The sequence below is a fragment of the Lepidochelys kempii genome, chromosome 2, assembly GCF_965140285.1.
Source record: "Lepidochelys kempii isolate rLepKem1 chromosome 2, rLepKem1.hap1, whole genome shotgun sequence".
In the NCBI taxonomy this organism is placed as follows: Eukaryota; Metazoa; Chordata; order Testudines; family Cheloniidae; genus Lepidochelys; species Lepidochelys kempii.
Genome location: NC_136381.1, coordinates 122,644,425 through 122,670,790, shown reverse-complemented (window position 1 = coordinate 122,670,790; position 26,366 = coordinate 122,644,425). Strand labels below are relative to the sequence as shown.

The 26,366-nt window shown below is 43.4% G+C and overlaps 1 protein-coding gene across 12 annotated transcripts in view; it reads left to right on the top strand.

The window, feature by feature from the left end:
• RELCH (RAB11 binding and LisH domain, coiled-coil and HEAT repeat containing) overlaps positions 1 to 26,366 on the top strand; it is a 122,321-nt gene that overhangs the window by 6,669 nt on the left and 89,286 nt on the right. For 10 of the 12 annotated variants that reach the window (XM_073332228.2, XM_073332231.2, XM_073332227.2 and 7 more), the window contains exon 2: positions 9,498 to 9,587. In XM_073332228.2, the coding sequence (XP_073188329.2) occupies positions 9,498 to 9,587 (90 nt within the window). Of the gene's footprint in view, positions 1 to 9,497; positions 9,588 to 17,113; positions 17,252 to 17,962; positions 21,719 to 26,366 lie in introns of those variants that run through there. The other 2 variants (XM_078851632.1, XM_073332233.2) reach the window with 2 other exon arrangements.

The following is a 26,366-nucleotide window of genomic DNA, read 5'->3' as shown; positions in this document are numbered from 1 at the left end:
TCCTCCTTATCTCTTCCCCTCCTTCCTGCTAACCAACAGTTTTTCTTTGCACCTGGGTTTACACAGGTTTTAACATTAGTGTGTGGTTTGGGGAAGGGCTGTGTTGGCTCATTTTAAAACAGATTCTTTGTTTTAATTTAAAACCATCTGCAATCACCCCTATCAGTCAGAGGCCTTCTTTTTCAAAACTTCCCCCTATTTCATTCGTTATTTTTTGAACCAGATATCCTCCCTATTTCATTCTTTTCAACCTTATACCACATTCTTTTCAAGGCCTTCCTTCGACTTCAGAGGTGGGAAAACTATGGCCCGTGCCCGGTCCCTGAGCTCTTGGCCAGGGCGGCTGTCCCCCAGCCCCTCCCCCGCTGTCCCCCTGCAGCTATGCCACCGCAGCTGCATGGCTTGCACCCACCCACCTCCAAGGCTCTCCAATAAGCCTATCCTGCCTCTCTGAACGGCATGTAAGGGGGTGGGGGGGTTGGATAAGGGGTAGGAGTTCCCGGGGGCAGTCAGGGGACAGGGGGTGGTTGCATGGGGTGGAGGTTCAGGGGGAGGGGTGGTCAGGAGGCAGGGAGGGTTGGAAAGGGGATGGGATCCTGGGGGGAGGGGGGCAGTTAGGGATGGGGGTCCCGGGAGGGGGTGGTCAGGGGACAAGGAGTGTGTGTGGGGGGGTTGGATGGGTCAGGGGTCCTGGGGAGCAGTCAGGGGGCAGGGGTATGGATAGGGGTCGGGGCAGTCAGAGGACAGGGAGCAGGGGGGTTGGATAGGGGGTGGGGTCCTGGGGAACGTTCAGGGGTGGGGGGGTCCCGGAGGGGCTGTCAGAGGACAAGGAGCAGCAGGGGTTGGATGGGTCAGGGGTTCTGATGGGGGCGGGAAGTGGGAGGGGGCAGATAGGGGGTGGGGGCCAGGCTGTTTGCGGAGGCACAGCCTTCCCTACCTGGCCCTCCATACCGTTTCGCAACCCCGATGTGACCCTGAGGCCATAAAGTTTGCCAACCCCTGTTCTTCTTGCTGGTCAGGGACTTTCTTTACAACGCACATATATTTTCTTAACCAATAAGCTAACTTTACTTCTTTAATTTTATACTTATCATACAATGTCCCTGACTGACATAGCTGTATCCAACTAAATTTTATGATTGGACCTTAGCCTCTGAACTCCAAATGACTGGTACTGAAAATGATGAAAAAAAGCAAGAAAGGTGTGAATATGCTGTAAGAAGAAAGGAGTGATTTGCTGGACACTTACTAGTAACCGTTCTGAAACCTAAATCATAGGCAAAGTGATTGAAGCGAGTACATAATTGTGATCACTGCTCTGTTGTGCTAAGCATTGTACAAATATGTAGTAAAAAGTTTCTTCTCCAAAGACTTAACAGTCTAAAGTTAAGCTGTAGAAAGTGGGTGTAACGGTCAAAGCAAAAAGTAAGGAGCAGATGAAGGTAACAGTGATGGGCACTTGTCATTGCATCAGCTACCTATATGCAGTTTTTGATGATTGTCAGCTTTTTTGATAAAAGTGGGACAAAAAGTGGGAGTGTGCTAATAAAATTTGCAGATGACACAAAGTTGGGACGTATTGCAAATATGGAGGAGGACTGGAATATCATGCAAGAAGATTTGGACAACTTTGTAAAGTGAAGTAATAGAAATGGGATGAAATTTAATAGTGCAAAGTCCTGCATTTTTTGCTATAATCTGGGGATATATCCAGTGACAAAGGAGGAGAAAAACCTGAGAGTATTGGTTGATCACAGGATGACTAAGCTGCCAGTGTGATCTAGCCATGAAAAAAGGCTAATGCAGTGCTAGGATGCATCAGGAGAGGTATTTCCAGTTGACATAGGGAAGTGTTAGTACCATTATACACAGCACTGCTGAGACCACACCTGGAATACTGTGTGCAGTTCTTGTCTCCCATGTTTAAGAAAGATGAATTCAAACTGGAATAGGTGCAGAGAAGGGCTACTAGGATGATCTGGGGAATGGAAAACCTACCTTATGAGAGGAGACTCAGGGAGTGTGGCTTGTTTAGCCTAACCAAAAGAAGGCTGAGGGGAGATATGATGGCTCATAAATACCAGGGAGGGAGAGGAGGTATTTAAATTATGTACCAATGTGGACACAAGAACAAATGGATATAAACTGGCCATCACCAAGTTTAGGCTTGAAATTAGGTGAAGGTTTCTAACCGTCAGAAGGGTGAAGTTCTGGAACAGCCTTCAAAGGGGTATAGTGGGGGCAAAAAGCCTAAGATTCAAGACTGAGCTTGATAAGTTTACAGAGGGGATGGCATGATGGGACTGCCCACATAGCTGATCTGCGACTGCTAGCAGCAAATATCTGCAAGGGCTGGTGAGGGGACACTAGATGGAGAGGGCTCTGAGTTACTGCAGAGAATTATTTCCCAGGTGTCTGGGTGGTGGGTCTTGCCCCACATGCTCAGGGTCTAACTGATTGCCATATTTGGGGTTGAGAAGGAATTCTCCCCGGAACAGATTGGCAGAGACCCTGGGGTTTTTTCGCTGTCCTCTGTAGCATGGGAAATCGGTCAATTGCAGGTTTGGATTCTCTGTAATGTGAAGTCTTTAAATCATGATTTGAGGACTTCAGTAACTCAGCCAGAGGTTATGGGTCTATTACAGAAGTGAGTGGGTGAGATTCTCTGGCCTGCAATATGCAGGAGGTTAGACTAGATGATCATGATGGTCCCTTCTGACCTTAAAGCCTATGAGTCTAACTGGCATTTTCCTATAGAGATTGTGACTTTATTGACTCATTTGGGGAGGGCATTTCATTCATAAAGGGCAGCATGGAAAAAAGTGAAAAGGTGCTTGTCGGAGAAGTGGACAAATGGGGAATTGAGTTTAGCATTATTGGCAGAGCAGAGGGAGTTGCAAACAGTGTAATAAAATAAAATAGATAAATAAGGGGCAGAGTTGAGAAGGGCAGAGTTTTAAAAGGTGAGGATAAAAGTCTTGAATTTGATGCTGTTGTGAAAGAAAGGGAGGCATTTCAGAACAGTCTCAGCAGCATTTTGAATGGACCTGCAGAGGGTTTGAGGATCAGGAGGGCCTGGAAGTGGGTGAGGCTTAAGGGTATGCCTACACTGCAGTGTAAGCCCAGAGTTCAATTCAAATTCAAGCTTAAGCCTAAACCCCCAGCTCTTCTGTTTATACACAAATCACAGGTTCAAGCCTGAATTGAGACTGGACCTGGGGTTCAAACCCCTATTGCTTTGCAGTGTAGATGCGGCCCACTGGACTCTTGCTATAGGGGTCCTCCAGAAGTCCCATGGGCCAACTTTCTTTGTCCTCTGAACAGTCAAGTTTGATAGACAGTCATGTGCTACAAACCAAGGACTAGAGTGGCCAAATTTTAGGAGGGCGCTAGGAAGTCTGGGTATGTGTATGGTTGCACTTGGACCCACACAATGCAGTGTAGATGCTGGAACACCAGGTAGGGACCCAGGGTTCAACAATCCCTAACTTGGGGTTACAAATGAATGTAGATACTCATGCCGTAGGTTAACAAACCCAGGATCTGCAAACTTGAGTTCTGCTGACCATGGGCTTACATTGCAGCATAGACATACCTTAAGAGGGCAGATTCAGAGATAGAAGCTAAGTTATGGACCTGAGTGACTGTTATACTCGTGGTGGGAAAACATTGTCAAAACCTGTCAAGGTTAAATTGATGTAAATTTACAATGAGATGACTGAAAGACACGGGTTTTGGGGATGGGGTTGGAAGTAGGATTGCCAACTTGGTAATGTTTAAAAATCAGACACTCCAGCAGGCATGCCTGAACCTCCCCTGCCCAGCCTCTTCCCCCACAAAGCCCTGCTCCTGCCCCACCTCTTTCCCCCTCCTCCCCAAGCCCCTGTCCTGCCTCTTCCCCTGAGGCTGCCCGCCTTGGTCACTTGCTGCTTTTCCTCTTCCACCTCCTCACCCTGCACGGGTTAGGAGGGACTTGTCTGAGGAGCCAGGGCTGGATGCTGCAGCCACCAGACAAAGGTAAGAGGTGGCCCCAGCTGAGTAGGGACTGGAACAGATGATGACCCGGCACCTCCCCTGCTTGCAGTAACCAGACTTTGGGTGTCCAGTCAGTAGATCTGATCAGACACTGTCAGATCCCCTTTTCGACCGGACTTTCTGGTCAAAAACTGGGCACCTGTCCACGCTAGTTGTAGGAGAGGAATTTGAGGCAACAGTTGTGTAAGACACATTCCAGTGAGTTTAGAGAAAGTAGGAGAAGGGGCAGGTGGGGTCCAGGATAGTTTTCTATGATGGCATGATGACAATGTGATTATATTTAAGGGGAGGGAATCTGAGGGCATTTTTAAGAAGAAATAAGGGAGAAGGTGTGGTAGAGGGAGGTGACATAGGATCTTGTCAGTCTTCTCTTAAAATATGATTGGGGATTTGAAGATTTTTAGAAAATGTCAAATGGGCATCTAGGATTTAGGCAGGGGTCAGTGAACATGGAGGAGCAGTGCTGCTTGACCAGGAAGATGTCCTCTCCTTCAGTTCTGCCAAACTTGTTGTGGATGCTATCCATGTATTATTATTTCTATTGATCTCAGTACTTTATCCACAGATCTTCAGGAGCCTTTTTGAATGTTTTACTAAGTGAAAGATTTTAATATCAAAAAGGTTTATTTTGCACTATTTGAACTTGTTAAAGTAAACATAAAGTGGTAAATTACGGATTGTTGAAAGGTAAACTAAAGATAAAGACATAAGAATTAATAGAAGAAATAGTGCAATTACTACTTATAATAAAGTTATTCTACTTAGAATAACCATTGACTTTTCACTTTAAGGAATATATAGAATAGTGTATCATGAATTGTGCGTGAGGAGCGGGGAGGAGGGGCATGGTGAAAGAGTAAAGCATGGTTGACAGATGCCTGGTCTTTTGCAACACAGAAAAAAATGCCTACATTGGGAACTCCACACTCATAACAAGTACATTTATCCACAGATCCAAAATCTCACCTCGCTTCAAGCATTGATTCTTATGCTGTGAAGAATTAAATCTCTGACAGCAATTAGGTGGAATTCTGAAACATAGCAGCTTTAGAAGGTGATCTGTTGCAGTGAAGAGAGTCATAGGTAACTACGTGTTGCTTTTGGCTGTGTGGCAAGGTTACAGCTAGACATATTTACTTGTGCTGCCTTTTGTTTCATGGCAAAATCTGCAAAAGACTTGACAAATAAACCCTAAAAGCAACGTACAGGCGTACATTTTGCTACATGTACTATCTGATTTGCTTCTCTCCCTACCTCTTACTCTTGGGAGCAACTGTAACATTTTTTTACTGTTGCCCCACATATCCCAGAATGCCCATCTGGGGAAGAAATGCTGACTCTGTATGCCTAGTACTTTGGGACTGCCTGGTTTAAAAAACTACATTGCAGCATCCAATTGAGGCTTCTGCACAGTACACCTCAGTTACATCCAGGCAAGGCCAGGTTGGTTCATGTCATCGTTGGTCATATCTGTGCCTGAGCAGCTAATAATTTTTATAACTACAGAAGGAGAGACAGAAAAGAAAAGAGTGGAGATGGTGGCAGCTGTGTTGGGCATAACATGAAGAGACTTGGAAGAGACGTGCCTGCTCACCAAACCATCGCATGTGGGTTGCTACAGTAAAAGCTTAGGAACTACTGGGATGAAAGTACTAGCATTATTTCAAGGCGGAAATATTGCTCCCTTTTTGAGCACTTATGTGAAATTTCATATGAAGTAAAACTTTGAGAAAGTTGGAAACTAATGACATACTGCCTAGACGTTCTCCAGAATGCGGAGAACTATTTGTGCCATTATTTTTCTCTTTCCAAAACAAAGCTTTATGTAGTGACACCGTACTTGCACTGCTCTTGGGTGCAATAGAAGGAGCAGATCAGCGTTTTATAACCAGGGATGAAAAAAATTCTTCATGTATATATTTCTAAATGTTACACTTTTTAATCAGTTGGCCAAAATAATGTATGTTGGGGACAACTCAGTCTCCAATATTCAGTTACATCATTAGTATGAATTTTTATATTTTAAAGGGAGGGGAGCTAAAATAATCTTTTTGGATATTCTATTTGTTAAAAGAATGGAAATGTTTTGTAAAATTGTTAAGTTGTGATTTATAGTCTGACAAACAACTCAGTGCAGGAGAGTTCTGAGTTTAATGACCCTAAGACATCTGTTGTGCTTACAATAGAAAATATGTTCTTTCTAACTGCCAGACCTGCAAACACAGTGTGCCTTCTGCATCAAGCTGTGCTGTCTCCGGCGTGAGCATCAATAGTTATAAAAATTCTGCTCTGTGTTTCACTGGGACTGCTCAAAGTTTGGCTCTGTAATTGGAATTTAGATAACAATTCTGTTTGTGCTAGAATAAAATTCAGTTTGCATTCTCAAAGCTGTTTTGCCTCTGCAGTGCTAAAAAATATGAAGTACTAGAAACTTACATAAAAACTCTGCATCTTTAAAGGATGTAGTATTGGAGCTGTGTTGGTCCCAGGATGCTACAGAGACAAGGTTGGTGCAGTAATATCTTTTTGAACCAGCTTCTGTTGGTGAGAGAGATCAGCTTTTGAGCTTACATGGAGCTCTTTCTCAGGTCACCTGAAGCTCACAAGCTTGTCTCTCTCACCAACCAACAGAAGTTGGTCCAATAAAAGATATTACCTCACCCACCTTCTCTCATCTTTAACGTAAGAAGTTATTACTGAGTACATACCAGTTTAGTTTTCTTTAATATGAAGATTGTTTAGAGCAGGGACTTTAAAGTTGGTTGAATTGAAGCCTACCCACCCTAGACTTCAACTGTTAGACTGTGTAACAAATTAGGCCTAGAACATGCGCTCTCTCTGGCATACACTTTCCTTTCACAACTCACTCCTAGCATACTTGTCAATCCTGTCAGTGTGAATTTGTAGGTGAAGTAGATCATCTTAAAAAATGGTGATGGAATGTAATCACCTTCCGAGACCAAACACTTTGTGGTTAGAGTTGTACTGATCAAATGGTAAGCTTCTTGGACAGTCTCTCTTCTCTGTGCTATTCACATTGTCTACTCAGAATAGACTGTGGCTAGTTATTTAGCAGGCAGCAATAAACCAGTGTTGCTTTCGCTGTTGCCTCTCCAGAACAGGATACTGGTGTGAGCTACTACCTACAATCATACAAAGTTATTTGTCATTATTGCTATGGGGTATTTTGGTTCTGACTTTGCCCCATATACATCAGGATTTAAACCAAACTGTCCTTAGGAACAGTCCTTACTAGTTCACATTATCTGAAACTTCTAGAACATTTTACATGGAATGACGTTGCTCGTTTGTGGACTATTGTCATCTGCTTTAAAGGTTTTAGTACTTGGCAGACCCCATTTTATGTTCCATCCATAGGGATGGAACATGTCCTCTTTAAAATATAACCATTTGTCTTTCTTTCTTTATATAATTGGTATCATGGGTAACCATTAGTTCTGTTACTCTTGTCCATAAACAATTATTTAAAACATGCCAAAAATAATAAGAAAAAATATATTCCTGATCAATGCATTTAATCTAATCTCTAGTTGCCATCATGGGCTAGTATCATTTGACCAGTTTGAAAGAAACCCATGGCTCTTGAAAACCCTTCATAGAATTCCAGCCTGTTATTAGGTGGCTTGCTAACTTTCACTGCTTCTCTAATAGCTCAAAAATTTAATATCTTCTGAAGATTTCTGAGGATTTCTCTTCATCTGTTTCTGTTCTGAAAGTTTTGGCTCAGTGACCATCTAAAATTAATAGTGTATCTTCTAGTCTTGCAAGTCTTGCTCACTGACCTTGTGTAACAGAATGTCCTAGACAGGACAAAACTGATTTGGCAGTTGCATAATAAGGTAGGTTCATTGGAAGCTCAGTAACAAGTTAGCATTTATACCATGTTTTTTACCTATATTGCTGAAACATCCATAGAACTCACCATTTTCAGTTAATGGAGATGTTAAATGACACAAGTTGAAAAATATTGAACACTTCTAAGTACAGCTATCTAAGGTTTCTCAATTTTGTTTTCACAATTGTCTTTTTGAAATTTCTGTCTACATTTAAAAGCCTGTTTTGAGTCTTCCTTTTGGGAAGAGGGACTTAGTTTTCTTCACGTAAGTCTAGTGTTTAATTTACATTGTGTCATGCAGATATCTATTCCGCTTGCTATTTAATGTGGCCAGACAAATTTAAGATGAGCTAGATTACTTTTTGTCTATAATGTTAGTTATTTGTGAAAATTATATACATACTTCATGAGAGTTATCTGTGATATGTGCCTCTTCCACTCCCATTATGTGGTTTGAGTGAAACTCCATTGAAGCTTTTTCTTCAGTTTTGTATTTGTGGCAGAGGCAAGGATGGAATTTTCCAGAGCAGCATTCAACTACTCTACCATGCTACAAGCCTTTCTCTTCTTCTGGTCCCAGTCTCATTCACTACACATTCCAACTTCTGCAACAAATGAAGCTGGGGTCCTGGTTGGGGGTGGGGGGAAATAGAATGTGATCATGTGTGTATGCATTACGATACAGTCTTTAATTACAAGGGGGCTGAATTAAGAATGCATAGACAACCTTCAGTTTGTCACTTCCTAACTTTTCAGTGCTTGACTTTGGAACCTTCATGTTCTTTTAACAGTTTTGGTATGTAACTATAAATTTGTGCCTTTGGGCTGCAAATATACAGTAAGCATATAGAAAGAAAATGGCTTTTCTAAACTTCTTTGGCAAAATGCGCACACTAATCCTTATAAAAAGTTTCCTACTGCAGAAATTTTTTAGACTTTTTGCTCCCATTCCCTTATGATGGTTTTGCTGTTGCCTGTTAGGGCTTGTCCACACAGAGCAGCAATGAGCATTATAGAGAAGCATTTCTTCTGATTGCAGTATGTCTGTTGAACTGTCTTAAAACATTACATGTAACAGGGAATAAAGTAAAGGATTCTGGCAGCCAAAAACCTGCATCTCCATAGCAATTAAAATTTCTAATGCGAACCAAGCTGGTATTCTTGAAATCTATTACAAAGTAAGTAGACCATATGTATAACAGCAAAAGGATATAAACAAAAAAACTCTGTGGCACCTGACAGAAAAAGGATTGCTGTGTAGCCAACAGAGAATTAGTTTTCTCCTGACATACTTTAATTAATGCAAGAATGTTACATTTTTTTCCCCTTCACTGTTGCATGTTTCTGTATAGTCAGGATAGTCTTGCTACTGGGCTCTCATTTTAAAAAAAACAAACAAACAAACAAAAAACTCTTGTTTCTCTATTGTACTACTTTTTTAAAAAGTGTGAAGGTTTAAAAATAAAATTTTAATCATACACAACAATTGAGTAACCATCTATTTCAAAATTATTAAAACCCAAAGAAATCTATTTTTTGTTCATTAAACTGTTGCAATTTTTAGGACTTTTTACAAATGGTTAAATTCCTGTTTCACCTCTTATAGATCGAGCTGGAAGCATTAGTACCCTTGATTCTTTAGACTTTGCAAGATACTCTGATGATGGAAACAGGGAGACAGATGAACGCGTAGCAGGTGAGTAGGATTTTGTGTGGGATGGGAGTCCTAGAATACTAGGGTTACCATATGGCTTCATGAGGTTTTTTTGGGCAGCAACATTTATAAATTGCATCTTTCCTCTCCAGGAACATGTTAAAGATTGTACTGGATTGTAGTTTTGCTACATCAGATTTATTCCAAATCATCTTTCAGTTAGCTCAGCTGAAGTGCTGCTGTTAAGTAATTTTAGGAATGAAGAGGAACAAAATATATCCCTCTTAATGCCCTGTATACATAATACATGAGATTTTATGCTGTACTGCGATCTCCTCGATGTATTATTTGCCACAACCACAGGGGTACTTGAAGATTGTTGAAACCTGCAGTATGAGAGCAACCATTGCTTACTGATTATTCCTGCGTTAATTTGTCGCTGACAGGTAACCAATAAGTGACTAGACAGTTAATGCCAATTTAACCCCAGTAAGGATGCTGGCCATAAATTCCCCATTTTTATTTTTGTTTTGTTTTTTGTTCCCAGACAACTGGCATACATGAAAACTTCATTCTTCTACTATCCAGTGCTGTAGACACTAAGTGTGGTGGTAAGAAAAGGGACTGTGTAAAAAATGGCAGCTCTTTTCTTTAAACAGATCTGCTCTTCCCAAGTATTTGGTATCTGTTTGCATTAAGTGACAAATATCTTCTCCTGTTAACAGTGCAGAGCCAATATAACATTGGGAGACTGTGCTGGATTATTTTTGGTCTTGCACAAAACCACCCCTTTAATTATGTTCTAGTTGCAAAATCTTTATTGGTGATGCATGAGCCAGGAAAAAAAAAAACCCTAGATTTTCAGATTTCAATATTTTCAGTGCCAGCAGGTAAAAAATTGTGTTTACTTATAAAATAAGATAACAAATCACTGAGGCACATTTGTCATGGAATCCTGGGCGATGCTCTGGAACTGCTCCCTACAAAGCCAGTCAGGACTCTGGAAGAGCCTCCTCTCAGTGAGCAGACTGTCTTCAGGGCAGAAAGCTCACACAACTTCCACCTTCCTGGGTCTGACCTCGGAGCATTCAGCATCCTCTGCCCCTCCATACGCTTCCCACAGCGAGTCTGCCCAGGCGGGGTCCTGGGGAAGCCAGAGGGTCCTGCACCCCAACTTCGCAGTCAGATGTGACTCTTAGCCAGCCACTAAAACAGAGGTTTATGAGATGACAGGAACACAGGTCTAAAACAGAGCTTGTCGGTCCAGGGAGCAGGACCCCTCAGCCAGGTCCATTTTGGGGGGCAGTGAGCCGGACACCCACATCTGCACTTCACTCCACGCCCCCAGCCAGCCCCAACTGACTCACCCTCCAGCCCCTCCTCCTCTGGGCTTTGTCCCTTTTCTGGGTCAGGAGGTCACCTGATTCCTTTGTTCTCCAACCCCTTTAGCGATCACCTTGCAGGGGGGAAGGGCCCAGACCATCAGTTGCCAGGAGACAGAGTGTCAGCCATTAATGTACACTCGCCCTTTGCTCTGCAACAATTACACCCCCAATTACCCCACCCCTTAGAGACTTAAGAAATGCATAGGGGAAACTGAGGCACCCCTACGGTATTCAGAGGAAACATTAAGAACAGTCCCACTTCATCTCATCTCTCCCTCTCTTTGAGACCAAACTGAGTGAGGTCACTTCAGCCAGTGACCTGGGGAAGTTCGAACCCACCAACATTCCCATGGATGCCCCATCATCTCTCCCATTCCTTGGTGGGAGTTACATCAGGCCCTTCCATTTTTACACCCTTTCTGTTTCACGCCCTCCCTTAGGTTGGGTGTGCTCGATGGCACTCACAGGCCACATTTGGGAAGGTTTATGCGGCCCGTGCCCTTTTTCCACCCCAAAACCCCTGGGGTTCAAACTGGGATCGGGTTTTCTCCCAGCACTCCAGTCTGGAGGGCTGCGATTCAGATTCTCTTGGTTAAGAGCCCCCATCTTGACCTTGGCCACCCTCTGTCCATGTTTCTTTGTCACCCGCCGCTCGGCATCAGCCCCTTTCATTGGATGCAGCCACGTCAGGGTAGAGGGGTCAGTATACGCTGCAAAGCACTGCCCAAATAGATACGGCTGCAGCTTTTTAAGGGCCTGCCCGTGGCCAGGTATTTCTTCTTTATGGCCATGTAATTTTGCTCCCGGGGCAGCAGCTTTTTGCTTGGGCACCCAGTGGGGTGTCTCCCCCCTCTTAGCATCAACCTGCATTAGCACCATGCCCAGCCATCTGATGAAGTGAGCTGTAGATCACAAAAGCTTATGCTCAAATAAATTTGTTACCCTCTAAGGTGCCACAAGTACTCCTTTTCTTTTTACTGAAAAGGGCTTGGCACTGTCTGGGTTTACTGGATTTACCAGGCCCTGGATTAGAGCCTCCTTCAGTGCACAGAGAGCCCTCTGGCACTGCTTGGTCCAGACCACCTTGTCTGGCTTCTTCTTGCATAGCTCAGTGATGGGAGTAGCTAGGGAGCTAAAGTGGGGTACAGACCCCCAGTAGTACCCCACCATCCCAATAAAGGCTTGGACCTGTTTCTCGTTCGGGAGAACAGGCCAATCTCTGATCCTCTTCACCAGCCCGTTGGACTGAGGGTGATATGCAGAGTTCCAAGTGGGCCAGACCCCACACTTCTCCCACAAGCCCCAGAGCAGGGCTGACATGACATTGGACTCCAGGTCTGTAAGGACCTCGCTGGGGACCCCCTCTCTGCTGAAGATGGTCAGCAGCATGTCTGCCTCGGTGGAGGACAGAGCCACTGCCTCTAGGTAGCGGGTGGCGAAATCCGTCACCAACAGGATGTATTTCTTCCCTGCACGGGTCGCCTTCCTGAGGGGCCCCTCTATGTCCATAGCCGCCTTATGGAAAGGTTCCTTTATGGTGGGCAGGAGTCTCAAGGGAGCTTCACTCTTATCCCGTGCCTTCCCCACCGCCTGGCAGGGGTCGCAGGACCTGCAGTACTGCTGGGCTGCGTCACAGACTCCGGGCCATAAAAAGTTCTGCAGCCGCCGCTGCCTGGGGCGCTGGATTCCCTGGTGTCCTGAGAGAGGGACATTATGGGCCAGATACAATAGCTGGCGGCGATACTTCTGGGGCACCATCAGCTGCCTCCTGATTCCCCACAGTTCTGCTTCTCCTTGGGGAGCCCATTTCCGGTACAGGAATCCCTTCTCCCACAGGAATCTTTCCCTGCAGCCTTTCCCAAGGGGGTTTGCAGCACTGTGGCCAGCAAGTTCCCTCAGCTCCTCCAAGGAGGGATCCTTCTGCAGCTCGGTCTGGAATTCAGCTGCTGAGGAAGGGAGTGGGACCTGTTCCCTCTTGCTGGCTGGGCCTGGGGTCACAGCCCTGCTGAGCCCTGTCCCTGGTCGCTCCCTCCCTGCTGTGGACTCACTTCCCAGCAGCGCCTCTGGACAAGGCAAACCTGGCTGGCAGCCGCCCTGCCCTGCCTGTGGGTCCCTCCACTCAGCTGGGGTCTCAGCTCCCCCTTTGCTCAGCGCTGCCCTGGCTGTCCCAGTGGGGGCAGGCAGCGAGCTCTCTGCTCTCCTTACAGCATCACAGCCAGCAGGGGGCAGGGAAAGCTTTGTCCCACGTAGCCCCAGGGGGTTTGGTTACAGGCAGCCTAGCAGCTCCTCCCCCTGCCAGCCAGGTCATCTGCATTTTCACTGACCATTTCCGTCTCAGCTGATTGGTTCCCTGTATTCAAATTAAAAGGAGTACTTGTGGCACCTTAGAGACTAACCAATTTATTTGAGCATGAGCTTTTGTGAGCTACAGCTCACTTTAGTGAAAGCTCATGCTCAAATAAATTGGTTAGTCTCTAAGGTGCCACAAGTACTCCTTTTCTTTTTGCGAATACAGACTAACACGGCTGTTACTCTGAAACCTGTATTCAAATTCAAACCCTTGGCCATTACAGGAGCAGGGCCTGGATCCTGTCCCAAAGAGAGACAGTCACCCCCTAACAGGGTCTCACAGCTGATATCCTGGAGAACCCCAACGACCATCCAGCCCAACCCCTCCTGTGTCATAGAATCATAGAATATCAGGGTTGGAAGGGACCCCAGAAGGTCATCTAGTCCAACCCCCTGCTCGAAGCAGGACCAATTCCCAGTTAAATCATCCCAGCCAGGGCTTTGTCAAGCCTGACCTTAAAAACCTCTAAGGAAGGAGATTCTACCACCTCCCTAGGTAACGCATTCCAGTGTTTCACCACCCTCCTAGAGAAAAAGTTTTTCCTAATATCCAATCTAAACCTCCCCCACTGCAACTTGAGACCATTACTCCTCGTTCTGTCATCTGCTACCATTTGAGAACAGTCTAGAGCCATCCTCTTTGGAACCCCCTTTCAGGTAGTTGAAAGCAGCTATCAAATCCCCCCTCATTCTTCTCTTCTGCAGGCTAAACAATCCCAGCTCCCTCAGCCTCTCCTCATAAGTCATGTGTTCCAGTCCCCTAATCACTTTTGTTGCCCTGTGTCTGCACAGGGATCTGGGCCATAGGCAGGGTGAGGGGCTTCATCCCTGGGACCTTCACCCAGGTCACACAGCCCTTCAGCATCTGGTGGGGCTGCACCATCCAGGGCCTGACAGCAGTTCCCTCTGTCCCAGGATCTCGCCACCCCAGGATTGTCTCCCCACTGACCATCACCTTCCACTCCCACTGGGGATCCGAGGGACCTGACATAAAGGTTGAGGTCAGGAGTGGGAGCCTGTCCACCACTCCACCCATCAGGCTGACAGAGTCTATGGCCTTGGGACCCAGCAAGGGAGCTAGACACTGGGGCTTTTCCGCAGAGTCCCCCTGGTTCAAATCGACAGCCTGCTCAAAGGTAGTGTGGTGGGCATCCACGTTTCCCCCCGCCCCCCTCCTGAACCAGGGGCAGCAATTTAGTATCAAGGTTCCCTGCGGACCTGGCACCTCGGGGTCTATCTCCACTCACCCCTGGGAAGTCCCCTATGTCTCTCTGCTCCACCATCGTCCATTCATGCTGCTGCTGCTTCTGCAGCTCTTTCTTGGGCTCTTGCTATCTCTCTGTCCTCTTGCTCTCTTGGACTCTGCTCCAATCCCGTCTGTCTCCGATCTCCCGATGGTGAACCGATCATGAAGACCCCCGTCTGGTCAGGGACAGAAGTCTTGGGGATGCCTGGCTACTGCTCCAGCTGCTCCCAGATCTTGCTGCAGCCCCATTTGGGTCAGGAATCCGCTCCTTAGAGCAGTAATCATCCTCCAGCTGCACGATTAACTGTATTTTGGTGAACTTTCCAATGCGCAACCCTCTCTTTTTGCACAGGGTTACAATGTCCTTCTTAAGGAGATGGTGATAGGCCATCACTCCGCTGTTCCCAAGTTGTTGTGGACTCACAGGCCTGTGTGCTCTCAGCCGCCCACGATTTCCAGGGAGAACCTTTAGTGTGTCAGCCCTTCTCGAGGTTACCACCTCTTTGCCAGGGTCGAGCTGGTCCTTGTCAATCCCCCTTCGTTTTACTGTTCCCCAGTCACTTACTGCAGGAAGCACCATCCACGAGGTGCAATATATCCCAGTTGTCACGGAGTCCCCGGGTGATGCTCTGGAACTGCTTCCTACGAAGCCAGTCAGGACTCTGGGTGAGCCGACTGTCTTTAGGGCAAAAAGCTCACACAGCTTCCACCTTCCTGGGTCTGACCTCAGAGCATTCAGCATCCTCTGCCCCTCCGTATGCTTCCCACGGCGAGTCTGCCCAGGTGGGGTCCTGGGGAAGCCGGAGGGTCCTGCACCCCAACTTCGCAGTCAGATGTGACTCTTAGCCAGCCAGTAAAACAGAGGTTTGTGAGATGACAGGAACACGGTCTAAAACAGAGCTTGTCGGTCCAGGGAGCAGAACCCCTCAGCCGGGTCCATTTTGTGGAGCAGTGAGCCAGACAACCACGTCTGCACTTCACTCCACATCCCCAGCCAGCCCCAACTGACTCACCCTCCAGCCCCTCCTCCTCTGGGCTTTGTCTCTTTTCTGGGTCAGGAGGTCACCTGATTCCTTTGTTCTCCAACCCCTTTAGCGATCACCTTGCAGGGGGGAAGGGCCCAGACCATCAGTTGCCAGGAGACAGAGCGTCAGCCATTAACGTACACTGGCTCTTTGCTCTGCAACAATTACACCCCCTTATCCCACCCCCTAGAGACTTAAGAAATGCATAGGGGAAACTGAGGCACCCCTATGGTATTCAGAGGAAACATTAAGAACAGTCCCACTTCGTCACATCATTGTATCCAACTATTATATGTGCATCACTTTTCAGAGTATAAGCCTCATTTTAAGATAATGGTAAAGCCTAAAATACATTCTTTAAATGCAGTTTTCTCCTGTAGTCTATCACTAGATCATTTTCTTGTTACTGTTATATAAACTATACAATAGTATGGAATTAATCTGACCTACCCTCTAAAAGCTGGATTTCAGCAGATGAGCTATTTAATGAAGACTAGCTGGCCATAGCAGCCTTATGAAATGAAGTATCTGTGTTTATCTACCAGGTACTTTCCATCAGCTTAGCCTACATCCAGGCCAGATAAGCATTGTCTAAATCAAAAACATATATATGAGAGATTTGTCTTTGCTCCCAACCTGAACTGTAATGCGTTTCTTTGATATCTGTTCTTTTCTGTGAATCACAAGATGTTGGATGAGGGAAGCAACAGGAAATGGCAAGGATAGCTGCCCCTTTTTAAGGATGTTTCTCTACCTTTTGTTTGCAATCGAGAGGGGTCTAGAAGTAGGTCTAGCTGCAGTTACATTATCATAGAGCAACAATGGCCGAGATTACTTTTTGTTTTTTACATACGGTTTCAACAGCTTCTCTCAGATGTGCTCCATGTTACTGTCTCTTTACTTTGAAATTAAACTGCCGAGGTGTGGGTCCGGCTGTCTCGACTGGCTCACAACTGTGAGTGCCAGCCTCAGATCAGACTGCCAGGAAACAGGGCAAAAACCCCAAACCAGTTTTATGTTCTGTACTTAGATTTGGTCTAGCCTGTAAAAAGTTTATACTCGTAAAGCACTATAATAATTTTATCATGGAGTCACAGACAGACTGGAATGCCCAAGGGGACTATTTTGCCACTCAGGCAAGCTTGATTTTGTGATAGATGGTTGCTTTACAATAGAAATCAGAATAATATTCAGATTACTCCCAGTTCCAAAGGACACTTACCCTGAGTCAGTTGTACTCAGATCTCAAACCAAGGACAATGCTTATCGCCAATCCTTTAACACAGAAACTAAAGGTTTATTTAACTAGGAAAAAGAAATGAGTTATTTACAAAGTTAAAGCAGGTGCGCAATACACACAGAAATGAGTTAGTCACCTTTTGAAAGGTGACTATAACTTCTATTGTAAGCAGATTCTGTATACCTATAGGGCTAACACAGCCAAAACAGGTTGGGACTCCTTGATTATCCTTAGAAATTCTTGCCCCTCAAAGTTCAAGCAGCATAGGAAGAATTTCTCCTTAACAAGCATTTTAATTCCTTTCCACAGCATTCAAGCTGTGACCGGATGAAGGTTTGGACGCATGCCCTCTTCAGGGTTGTGGGGGAAGCAATCAATGAAATCTTTTGTCCGAAGTCTGTAGACCTTCTTTTGTGGGGAGGAGATAACACCTCTTGTGGTGACCTAGTATTTCACACTTGGTAATGCTTCTCCCCTGACCGGATTTACAATTTCAGAGCAAACATTTTTACAGTTACAGCACAAACACTGTTACCTTATAGAATGGGTTACAGGTACAATAAGCAAGATTAATATATGGCCTGTGATGGGTTTTTAGATGGGGTAAGATCCAAGTTACCCGGGAAAGAATTTTCTGTAGTATCTGGCTGATGAATCTTGCCCATATGCTCAGGGTTTAGCTGATCGCCATATTTGGGGTCGGGAAGGAATTTTCCTCCAGGGCAGATTGGAAGGCCCTGGAGGTTTTTCGCCTTCCTCTGTAGCATGGAGCACGGGTCACTTGCTGGAGGATTCTCTGCTCCTTGAGGTCTTCAAACTACAATTTGAGGACTTCAATAGCACAGATATAGGTGTGAGGTCTTTTTTTAGGAGTGGTGGGTGAAATTCTGTGGCCTGCATTGTGCAGGAGGTCAGACTAGATGATCATAATGGTCCCTTCTGACCTAAATATCTATGAATCTATATGCAGCAATTTACAAACATTTCATAAAGTCTAAACATGCAACACAGTATTACCAGTCTAAAACCTATTTTAGCAATAATCATACACAGGTAGGTCAGACTGGTTTCCAGCTATTCATCTGATAGTATTAACTTGAGACCTAGGGACCTTGGCATGAGCTGGCACTGGTCTGCCAGTGTCACAGTGTGCTGTTCAGAAGATAACTGAAACTGGTGCAGAATTTGGCAACCAACTTGTTGAATGAGCATATTGTACTGGCCAGCCAATTAAAAATGCTGGTTTATCTGTCTGATGGCCATACTTTGCCACATACACACTACAAGTTTCAGTTTCTATTATACATTTAGAATTGTCTTCCTCCTCAGAGTGTGTTCCAAATAAAGTACTCTAGATAGCCCTGACATTTGTAGCTGGTGGGGTTTTTTAAATGAGGAAATTTAATGGATAAAGTTCTTTTTTCCCCCCAGACCCTTCTGATGAGAGAACTACCATGGACTTTGCCTAGTTTTATCATATGCTCCAGAAACCACAAGTTGCATAAGAGCTACGTGAGGAGAGCGAGGAAAATTTACCTCAATCAGAGCATTAGCAAAAAACTATTTTAAGGCGGAGATAAGGTTGCATGATGGTATATTGTCCCCTTGCAAAACATTGAGTTGAGTAAAACTTAAACTTCTGAAAACCAGGATATGCACAGGTTGCATGAGCAACCTTAACTCTGCCCTTTTTCAGCAATGCCCCATTAATTCAAAATACCTTTATTCTGATACCTCCCCACAGTTGCTGAAATGTACAAGCTCTTCACCACCTCCTACAACCCACTCACTCTCACCCCCAGGATTCCAGCTAATACTTTTCAAGGACAAAGGTGAGGGGTGGAGAGAAGGGGGAAGGTTGACCATGCCACCCTCTCTGCCCTCTGCAAGCAACTTCTCAATATGCATATATTCACACTGGCTCTTGGCACTGTAAGTATCAAGAGGTTACAGATCCTGACATACTTGCACATTCAGCCAACTCCCCAGAAAGATTACCATGCCTGTACAATTTAAGAACCACTTCACAGCCTTTTGCAACTCCCTTACACTTCTTCACTACACTATCTCAACCTTCAGTTTCACTTAATAAGCATTAAAGCATTAGGTCATCTTATATTCCATCTCACTGCAGACAATATCCTTTGTAATAAAAGCTCTGTGCCCTGCTCCTGACAAAACCTATGCAGTTCTGCAGAGAAATGATACCTGCTGCATCCTGAAGGTACACATGCACTTCTTCCCTTTCCTCACAAACATAATAATGGAAAACCTAGGTCTCCGATCACAATCACAACTGTCATGCACTCCAAGTAATCTACAGATCTTGCAAATACACCTCTACCAAGCAGAGCTAACTACCGCCTCTGTCATTCAGTATAGCTACACCGGGGTGGGCAAACTATGGCCCGGGGCCCGCATCCGATCCTTCAGACGTTTTATTCTGGCCCTTAAGCTTCCTACAAGGAGCAGGGTCCGGGGCTTGCCCTGCTCCGCATGTACCATGGCTCCGCGCAGCTCCCGGAAGCAGCGGCATGTCCCCCCTCCAGCTCCTATGCATAGGGGCAGGCGGGGGCTCCACATGCTTCCCCTGCTCCATGCACCTCCCCTGCAGTTCCCATTGGCCAGGAACCGTGAGCATTCATGGCCCGCCATACAATTTCCATACCCAGATGTGGCCCTCAGGCCAAAAAGTTTGCCCATCCCTGAGCTACACACTCATTTTATCTGGAGTGCATGCAGATAATAAATGCTTAGACAGCTGTCCTATCCCAACCTGCTATTGACAGTATCCTTCATGCTAAAACCCCAGTACTCTGCTAATTATATAATGTACACAAGTCTGCACTGAAGTGATGCATTCTGCATCCTGAAGGTGCACATGTAGCTTTTGCCTTTGCTCAAACACATTGGAGGTTGCGAAATATAGATCTCATAGTCTAATCAGAGCTCTGTTACATGTCAAAGTAATTCACTCAAGTCCTCCAATCACAAATACATCTTTACCAAGTAAGCCCAACTACTGCCTCTACTACATAGTGTAGATACCTCTAGTGCCTAACACACTAACTGCACATGGAGTTTATCCAAATAATTCCCATTGTCTACTGCCAGATCCAGGGGATTAGAGGGAAGGTAGCATAGGCAGCCTTCTTCCCCACCTCCCATTTCTCCTTTTAATAGTGTCACCTGGAATCCTGGGGGTGAGAGTGAATGGATTATAATAGGAGATGAAGAGTTTGTATGTTTCAGCAACTGTGAGGTTGGCAGAATAAAGGTGTGTGTGTGTGTGAGTTCAGATGAATGAGTTCAGATGACGGAGTTCAGGTGAACATGGTCTTAAATACTGTTCACAATTTGGGTTCCCTCAAAGACTTAGTGGGTGCCAGGTTGTCACCATGCCTCAGTGTGTCACAGCTGAGGATGCCAAATTCAGGACAAACTGCTAAGAGATAGGGCAGACTCACCCCAAACTGGTGGTTATTCTGTCCTTAGATTATACCAAGCCAGTAACAAAAGTAAATTTTGGTATCACAACACTGGTTAACAAGAAGTGAAAAATGCAATCTCCTTAGGCAGCCTAGCCCTTGGCTCATCACCCAGACACTGGACTTTATGATAAGTGGTTATTGAAAACCAATTCCATCATATATAAGGTCCTTCCAGTTCCAGGAGATCGGCCACTTATAACTCAGATCTTACTCAGTAGTCACGCTGATGCCAATCCTTGAGTAACTAAAATCTACAGGTTTAATAATAAAAGAAAAGGAGAGTTATAAATGATTAATAGATCGTATACATACAAGTGATTGCAAAGTTCTTATATCAGGTTTGAAGCAGTGATCGAATCGCTGCTAGCTTGCCAAAGTGTCTCTGAAGTTACTCAGATGTATTGAGTGATCAGCAGTCTTTGTTTAAAGCTTCCTTGTTAGAAATCTAGTCCAGAGAAATGAAGCAGGAAATGAAGACAAAATGGAGATATCTCAGGGGTCCTTTTTTTTTTTTTAATCATCTACCATGTACATGGAATTTTACTGTCCCAAACAAAGCCCACAGCCCCTGTTTGTGGAAAGTTACTGGCCCAAGATGGAGTCCAGAGTTACAGGAACATATCACATGCCCTTACATAATTTACTGAACCACAGAGGGTGGCCATTGGCCCCTCAAAGCCTGAGGCATCCTTAGGAAGAGCCATCTGGATTGGGTGAGTTTCTTCTATGGTCCATTGTGAGAGCTAAGTGTCTTTGATAGGCTATCAATACATAGCCTTCTGGCCCTAATGTAAATTCAGTCTGGTGGGTGTTACCCAAGAATACAACACGTTTAAGATACCAGTACATAGCGAATATATATAACTTCAGATACAAAGATGATACATGTATGTAAACAGGGTAATCATACTTAGTAAATCATAACTTTTCCATTGACACCTTACATGACATACTTTGTACAGGTTTTGTAGCAATTGCGTAACACTGGTAATATCAATTATATAAATGGTCATAATCTTACAGCATCATACAGGTAAAACTCGATAAATTGAGACCATTTTGATGCACATCACATCCATAGTTTGATCTCTGGTGTGGCACAAAAAAACCCCTAGAAACTTTTTGGAAAATGGCTATTTTTTTCTAGGCTTATATCACTGCTGTCCCTAGTTCAAATGAACCCAAATTTGGATCGCTAACCATACCTTGCACCCTCCTGAGCACATGAAATTACAAAGAAATCTGAGTAAGCATATGGATTTTAGAGGGTTCAGCGAGGTCAACTTTTAAACAGAAGTCTTGATGAAACCTTAACTATAGTGGTGCTAACGCCACTATAATACTGCGTCAGTCGTTTTTGATGTGGAGTGATGGAAGGAACCTTAATTACAGAAAATTTGATAGCACTCCAATCTAGAAAGCCTACTCCAAATCAAGGTAAAAATTTAAGGTTTGTTTTAACATAGCAAGGGGCATTTTTGAAATAACTGAAAGCAGATGAGATTTTTTGGGCCTTCCTTGTAACTTGGTATCAATGTAACAGATCTCATTCCTTATAAATGTGGTAGTTCATAGTCCATTTCTGTAACAAATAATAAACTAGTGACACAATTTTGCATGACATTACTAAGTCGGTGGTGAGGTGTACAAGATATTTTTGTCTTAAAAAGTGACAAGAATTTTGGATCAGGTGCAAGTTTGAATGCTGCTTCTTTGGAGCTAGGACCATTTAAAGTTTTCAAAAAGATCCAGTGAGTTTGAATCCTAGTTTAGCTAAAGGCAGCACAAATCTCATTCCCCTGCTGCTGTGTGAATGATCCACCCAAACGATAAACTAACTGACTGTACAGTATGCAGAGTTCTTGTAGTTGTGTAGATCCCAGAATATTAGAGACACAGTGGGTAAGGTAATATCTTTTATTGGAACAACTTATGTTGGTGAGAGAGACAAGATTTCGAGCTACACAGTGATGCACAGTTCTGTCAGAAATGCACAGAATAAACTAAAAAAGAAAATTATTTTCAATCTTTTATAGTAGTCTTTAAGTGTTATTCCAACATAGGGGAGAACTGTTTCCAGCATTGGACTTTTTTTTTTTTTTTTTTTTTTTAATTTTCAGTATCCCTTTAAACAAAGAAAACTGAGCTACAATTGTTGCTCTTAAAGTACCTCTTAGTTGCGAAGACTGTTTTTAAATTTAAATTAAAGCTGTTTTTAAATTTGCAAAATAAACTTGACTAACTTAATCCCTCTTCCTTATTCTTCTCTTGTTTTCTCTCACTTTTTCTCCTCTTGTCTAAGGAGACACTTTGATATCATAGTGCTCTTAAGAGTTTGAATTTCAGTCTTTTGGGAAGAAGTGAGGACATAATCTAATATAGAAGGCTCCTTTTGATAATAGTTCATCCTAGCTCTTGGAATTAACTACTTTTTCATACTACTATCCTCCCCTTTAAAGATTTCTCTAGACAGAACACATCATTTCTGATTTTATTGTTGTGCCACTTGAAAGCAGTAAGAAAGATAGAAAGCCATTGTGTTCATCAGTAGCTAAAATAAACTGGTCCTGATTTGCTTGGAAAATCAGAATTGTGCCATGGCTAGTCACTATTAGAACCCACTTTACTATATTCAAAGAATACAGTGGCAAAAATTTGATACCTGCCAAACGGAAGTCCTTGTATTGCTCTTCTTGCCATAATATAAAGCACTCTCCTTATTTTCAGACTTCTTATTGTAATAGTTCAAGGCATCCGTTTATATCTCAGTATTGATGTTCAGTCTTCATTTGTGAATTGTGTAAGCAGAAAAGAAAATGGACTTATGCATTTCAGATTTGCCAGTCCATTTGATCCCATCTGTAGTTAAAATGGCTGTGGGATGGTGAGGGGGAGTCTCATATGAGCTTATATGGGGAATCTGATGAAGAGGACCTGTACTATGATTAAATTTTTTCATCTTCATCTCTTTGAGGGGAAAAAGATGTAAGACATAAAAATTCATTAGCCCTAATATGTGGATATAGTTGACAAACCAAACAGCAACTTAAAAAAAAAATCCATTTTTCTACTTAAACCCCTGGTATAATACATCAAGACCTGGGTATCAGAAATTACCTGTATACATATGTAAGCAATCCAAAAAGAGTGATCCAAAATTCATTTGTCATTAAAGCTTGTGGTATTAGGTGAAAATTGCCAAAAGTTGACCCATTTTGCTGGAAAATTGATTCAACTGGATACTTGATTTTTCTTTCACCTAAAATCATGGTTTATTTTAAGTGCTGTGTTAATTGAAAAAAATTAATAAAAGTTAATGTTGAAGAGATGATGGGGTTTAATATTCCTCCTCTTAACGTTATTTATGGTAAAATAAGCTAACGAAAATGGGTTTAATTCCTACAGACTAATAAAGAATACAAACTTGCAATCAAAAACCTATAGCATCCTGTATTAATAGAATGGCATGTAAGAACTGAGGCTTCTGCTCCATCTTAAATTCACTCTGTGGTATAGAAATATTGTAGTGATTTGGAATTATGTTAATTGGACTTTGAAAAATGTATCCAATAACTACTAAACTATACCTGCTAGAGCTCTAGGTCTGGCAATTTTAGGCATGTGATGCCCTGACTTGTGTAATTAATGAATATGAACTAACTCAAAAAATCAATCCCCTCTGTCAGTTCCATTCTTCCATTCTTCACTCTTTTTTTCTGTCTGGTTCTTCCTTCCTCCCCACATCTATAGGGTTGTTCCAGTAAAACTCATTACCACAGACGAAATGGTAAACAGTCTGTTCCACCTTGTATTTAGCTGTGACACTGAGTATCTTTCCCTGCTCCTGAAGAAGAGCTCCATATAGCTTGAAAGCTTGTCTCTTTCAGCGACAGAAGTTGGTCTGATAAAAGATATAACCTCACCCACCTTCTCTTTCTCTCTAATATCCTGGGACCAGTGTAGCTACAATAACACTGCAAACACATAGTGTTTGAAGATACAGTATGAAAGGAATAGAGACACTTGCCTACATAGTAATTGCCTTTACACTGTCAATTGTGAAGTACTATGGAAAAAGGCTGACAAACTCTGATTCAGAGAAAAAAGAAAAGGAGTACTTGTGGCACCTTAGAGACTAACCAATTTATTTGAGCATGAGCTCACGAAAGCTCATGCTCAAATAAATTGGTTAGTCTCTAAGGTACCACAAGTACTCCTTTTCTTTTTGCGAATACAGACTAACACGGCTGTTACTCTGAAATCTGATTCAGAGATATAATATGACAAATTTCACTGAAGTAACGGGAATTGTACTACTTACAAGCATGTGTTTGGTCCAGTGGCTCTCCAAGAATTAGGTACTAAGCTGGTTATATTTCAGATATGTATTGCAACTACTTTATTTTCTTCATCCAGAGAGAAGATTACTAACATAGCATAGCCCTGCATTCCTTCTGCCTGTCCCCCTACCCTCTCAGAGGTAGTCTGACTGTTACTTGCAGAGTGTTTTAAACTGGAGTTCTCAGCCTTAAGGTCAAGAGTCTCAAGTGTCTAATGATTTTGAGATTCTTAAAGAAGCCTAGTTTTTAAGAAAATGTTCAGCCAACGCACCCTGAAAATCAAGCCTCTTAACAGTGTCTCAGATTAGTCACCCACAGATTGAGGCACTGAAAATGATAGTTTTTAAAAATCTTGACCCTAGACCTTTAGTCACTTATTTGGAAGGTTCAACTTCACTAATGGAGGCTCAGTGCTTTCCTAAGGCAGTGAAGGCAATCTGAGCTCTTCTTCCTTGTAGAGGGAGCAAGCAACCCCAGGCTCTTGAAGCAAATTCTGCCTGGGCAGTTTTGCCTTCCTTACTTGGAAGGCAAATAGACGACAGAAACTATTGAATTTTAAGGCATGGTGAAAAGTTCAATGATGCCCTCTTGTAGAGAGATTAGCCACATTCTGGGCTCCCGCTTCTGAACCTCTGCTTTCCTCACAGAGGTGGGAGGAAACTCAATTTCTTCCTTAAGAGAGCTGTCTCACACCAAACACTTCAACTTTATCTGGATTGCTCTTGATAAGTCCTCCCTCCAAGTTCCCTAATGGGCTGTACCTGTTAGCTGGTTCATCAAGCCTGACGCTTAAAGCAGTCCAATGGACTGAGTCCATTGGAGGTATTTATACATGCTGCCCTTAGATCAGAAGGGAATTAAACTCCCCGACAACAAGGTACTGATACCGTACAGTCGTCAATATTTGCTAAGTTAACAGGTAACGGTATGATACTGCAATTTTTCTCTTAAATAGAGTTTAAAAGATCTCCCCATCTAGAACTATCAGCGTATATTGACATTAGTGCTGGCCACTGTTGTATAATAAAGAATGCAGTAACAAGACATCATGAAATATAGCTGCTTGTTGAAATATGCATAATTGTGTCTCTCAAATAAAAAGTTAATTCTGAATGATATTTTTAAAGATTAATCAATATTCTGGACTAACATTTTACAAATCATGAACAGTAAGAGAAAGCAAATGCTGACAAATGTACGCTTTTTGCCTTAACAAAAAAAAAAATAAAAAATGTAGGTTGCTGAAGACTGAAATTTTGTCAGCCTGGTGGGAGCAAAAATAGCTGAGTTATGCACAATAAAAAATGAGGTCTGAGACTTAACAGGGTCAGTTTTATTTTGTGCCATATAATGTGGCCGTTTGACATACTGTAGAGCTAGTGCTCCTCAGATATTTGTCTTATTTAAAATCTTAAGCCGTTTAAAGAGAAACATGCAGCAGAGTAACCCATTTTGTTAGGAACAAGCAGGTAAAGTCATAATGGTTGTGTTTTTATTCCTTCAGGATCATTGCAATTGTTCACTAAAATTTTAATTCTTGCCGTCTGACATGGGTTTGTCTGACATGGGTTTTTTGGCTTTCTATGCCTTCAGTCATATGTCTTTCTTATTTCTGCTTCAGTTTTCCTCATTGGGATTCCTGAGTTTCTCCAGTTTGTGTTTTTTACCAATATTCTTTTACATTATATCATTCTGGTGCAGGGCACTTCTGATCTGCAATTGTTCTGTAATTTATTTTTTATCAT